The sequence below is a fragment of the Dunckerocampus dactyliophorus genome, chromosome 1, assembly GCF_027744805.1.
Source record: "Dunckerocampus dactyliophorus isolate RoL2022-P2 chromosome 1, RoL_Ddac_1.1, whole genome shotgun sequence".
Classification (NCBI taxonomy): Eukaryota; Metazoa; Chordata; class Actinopteri; order Syngnathiformes; family Syngnathidae; genus Dunckerocampus; species Dunckerocampus dactyliophorus.
In genome coordinates this window covers 17732501-17735657 of record NC_072819.1, presented here as the reverse complement: position 1 = coordinate 17735657, position 3157 = coordinate 17732501, and the positions used below count along the sequence as shown (strand labels likewise).

At 39.9% G+C, this 3157-nt stretch overlaps 1 protein-coding gene across 1 annotated transcript in view; it reads left to right on the top strand.

The window, feature by feature from the left end:
• Window positions 1-1215: 1215 nt before the first annotated feature.
• Window positions 1216-3157, top strand: part of ctnnbl1 (catenin, beta like 1) — an 81598-nt gene continuing 79656 nt past the window's right edge. Inside the window, exons 1-2 of the mRNA XM_054775150.1 lie at window positions 1216-1365; window positions 2059-2271. Coding sequence (XP_054631125.1) covers window positions 1336-1365; window positions 2059-2271 — 243 coding nt within the window. The 5' untranslated portion in view covers window positions 1216-1335. The remainder of the gene's footprint in view (window positions 1366-2058; window positions 2272-3157) is intronic.

Sequence of the window (3157 nt, the reverse complement as noted above, 5' to 3'; positions counted from 1 at the left end):
TTCTCTCCATCCAGTTCTCCAGGAATTTAGCTGATGAGTTCCTTACCTCAACTTGAAGGAGGTGTTGATCATTAAATTTACCTGCTTAGTGACTGTCTAGAAAGAAAACCTGCAGGGTCTCGGCCCTCCATGGTATGGGTTTGACACCCCTCAGGAGTGGATCTAGCTTTTTTGAAAAGGGGGGGGGAGGGGGTGGGGGGTGGAAATGGAGCGTGGGGTTTGGGGGCCCTCCCCCAGAATTTTTTTAAAAATTACACCTCATTTACTGCAATCTGGTGATATCTGAGGCCAATTTTATGTCCTTAATTTCAAGAGTTTGTTGTTATTTTTATCCTTGGAATATATCGTTTAAGCCAAAACATTACGCTATTACTAATAGCATAATGTGGGGTAAAATATCGTAATCATTACGCCGAAATTGTAATGGTTGGCATCTCTGGGTTGTCAATGTCAAAGTCTGCCGGCCGCCAGCCAGATTGACCAGCTATTCAGATAAAAAGGCCGTCTATTGCCCACTAGGAAGCAATCCCTAGCAGAGTGTTTAATTACTTTCACCTCATAAACCCTCAAGCCCAATGCCCAAACCCAATGCCACTTTTGCCGTTTCCCTTTAGAGGCCGCTATAGACAGGTTTGACTACATGTACCTTCCCTGGGACTGGGTGACTGGAATCCAGGATGGTTTATCATTTTATTAGCTTTTATTGTGGCAAAAAAAATCGTGGGTGCCTCAAACCCCCCCCCGCCAAATTCGCGCCTGCCCCTGGACTAAGTAATGCAACATGAAATACCCGGGCAACAAAACACACCTATCAGGCGTTGCTCTCAGGTCTTGTATTCGTCAATTGATGTCAAACACAAATGTTTTCAGTCTACATCAAATATAAATAAAATTACCTCACTGTTCCAATACTTCTGGAGGGCACTGTATGCATAATATTGGTGGCTGAACAAACGTAATTTTGACGAGTATAGAGTTGTACACATGGAACAAAAACAATGACAGTATTCTGAATGTTTTAAAAATTTAAGTAATTAAACATGAAATTAAACACTTGCTACACATGGTTCAATTCTGTCACTCAGATTTGTTATTGTATTATTTTTTAATATTACATTACATATTACATATTATTTTTAATAACGTCATATTCTATCGGTGGTTGAACTATCTTGTCGGACTTTACGACAGTATCTGCGCTCAACGACACATCTTCACCGTTTTACGGCATATGCGTGCGGCTCAATGTTAGCCGCTTAAACATCATTGAAAACATACAAGTTAAGTTTGTTTTCCTAAACTCTGTGCCACTTTGACGTATTCAAAGCAGGAGATATGGATGTCGGGGAGTTGTTGAATTACCAGGTATGGATTTAGATTTTTCTCTCCTCGCCACTCTTGTTTTGAGAACTTTGTGTTGCTAACATTTCCACAGGGTGTCCATGGGGTTGCAAGCATGTCACTGCTTGCAGTTGTGTTAGTTTTACTTTTAATTATGTTAGCTGGTTGTGTGTAAATTGCTTAAGGTGCTCTATTTTTAGCACGACGCGACCAAAGCCGACGTCATTTATTTATATGGTGTGTTTACAAGTGGTTCCAGGTCGTTGCTACCATGCTAGCTCTAGCTAGCCTGGGTTGCTATAAAAGAGAGCATGGGTTGCTGTATAATATTGTAGACATTAGATTTATAGCAAGAGTGCAGAGTAAAAGTGCTTGTATGAACACAAAAGTATGTCCTCATGCAGCTTTTAAGATGAGACTGAATTGTTAGCCGAGGTTACACATGTACACGTACACTTCCTCCAGCTTTACCGTTACTTTTTGTTACTTTTAACCGGACTCCGTTATGAAATGAGGGGTTTTAGGTAGAATTGCGTATTGGTTGACGCACACACTTCACATTGTATGCATTTAAGTATTCTACCCGGCGTTAAGGTTCCATAGTAAATTCGGCACACAAGTTACCAGTCAAGTACCATCCATTGTCACTTAAACTGTATATATTTTCTGGTTTCATTGCATGGTGTCTATTAATGTTGGTCCATGTCTGAACACCAGCCTGACAGAGGAGCAACACGTTCAAGAGAGGAGGATGGAGGTGAGGAAGACATGAGAAGTGCAAAGCAACAGAAGTTGCAGACTGCCAGACACAGAGATGGGCCAGGAACGGGCGTGGAAGGAAGTACCGACATGAGGGATGGCGACGACTCGACAGCAGATCGCAAGAAGATCTTGGAGAAACTGATGGATCAGGATGAAGATGACCCTGAGGTAAGTGGAACTGTTTATATAGAGTGGAATCTGAGACCGAGATGATCAAATTATTCAAAGTTAGTGGAGGCTGTCATATTTGGACATGTGCATTTGTTTAGAGAAAGTAAAATTTAGCTCACTTCATTATCAATGCATCAGCACATCAAATCATACCGTAAAGAATACAAGACATTATAGTAATTTATTGACTTATTTAAAAAAAAAAAGTATACTGAGGTAGTGGGGTACCCCACTAATATAGCCATAGCTTGGCTATATTGTAAATCACATGATTTACAATATAGCCAAGCCAATATACAACATCAGAAAAAACAAAGGACACAATCATATAGCTGAAGTATCAGTATATCTGTAATATAGTATAGACTGTGCAAGTAGAAAAAATAGAAACGGAGCACACGTGCGACTACGTTTTTCAACAACTCCAAACAAAGTGAATCAAAGTAGAGTAACATTTTGGCGCATCTGTATATAAGTTGTCTCCTACAACTTTTCTTGGTTCACGTCGGCAACTTTCGTTGACGTGCGATGACATCTCAGCCGTGCAAGCTGCACTCGCTGACATAGCTAACTAGCTATGTTATCAGCTGGATATCAGCTGCGGGAAAGATGACTGCTCTCTGTGATGTACTATAGTGCTTTTCCACTCATGCACTCAAAATACTTTTTTTCTGTGTGTATGCATAACACCGCTCCGAATGATACTAAAAACTAATGACACAAATACTTCGCTTTAAATATATGGACTTTTAAAGCCTTTAAAAAACATGCACATCATGAGCAATTATGCAAAATTGACAATTCACAAATAAAGAACAAAAAAATAAAAACATTATAAAAGCGTCTCTATAGGAAACCATGATTAGTTTGCTCTTGGTAGCAG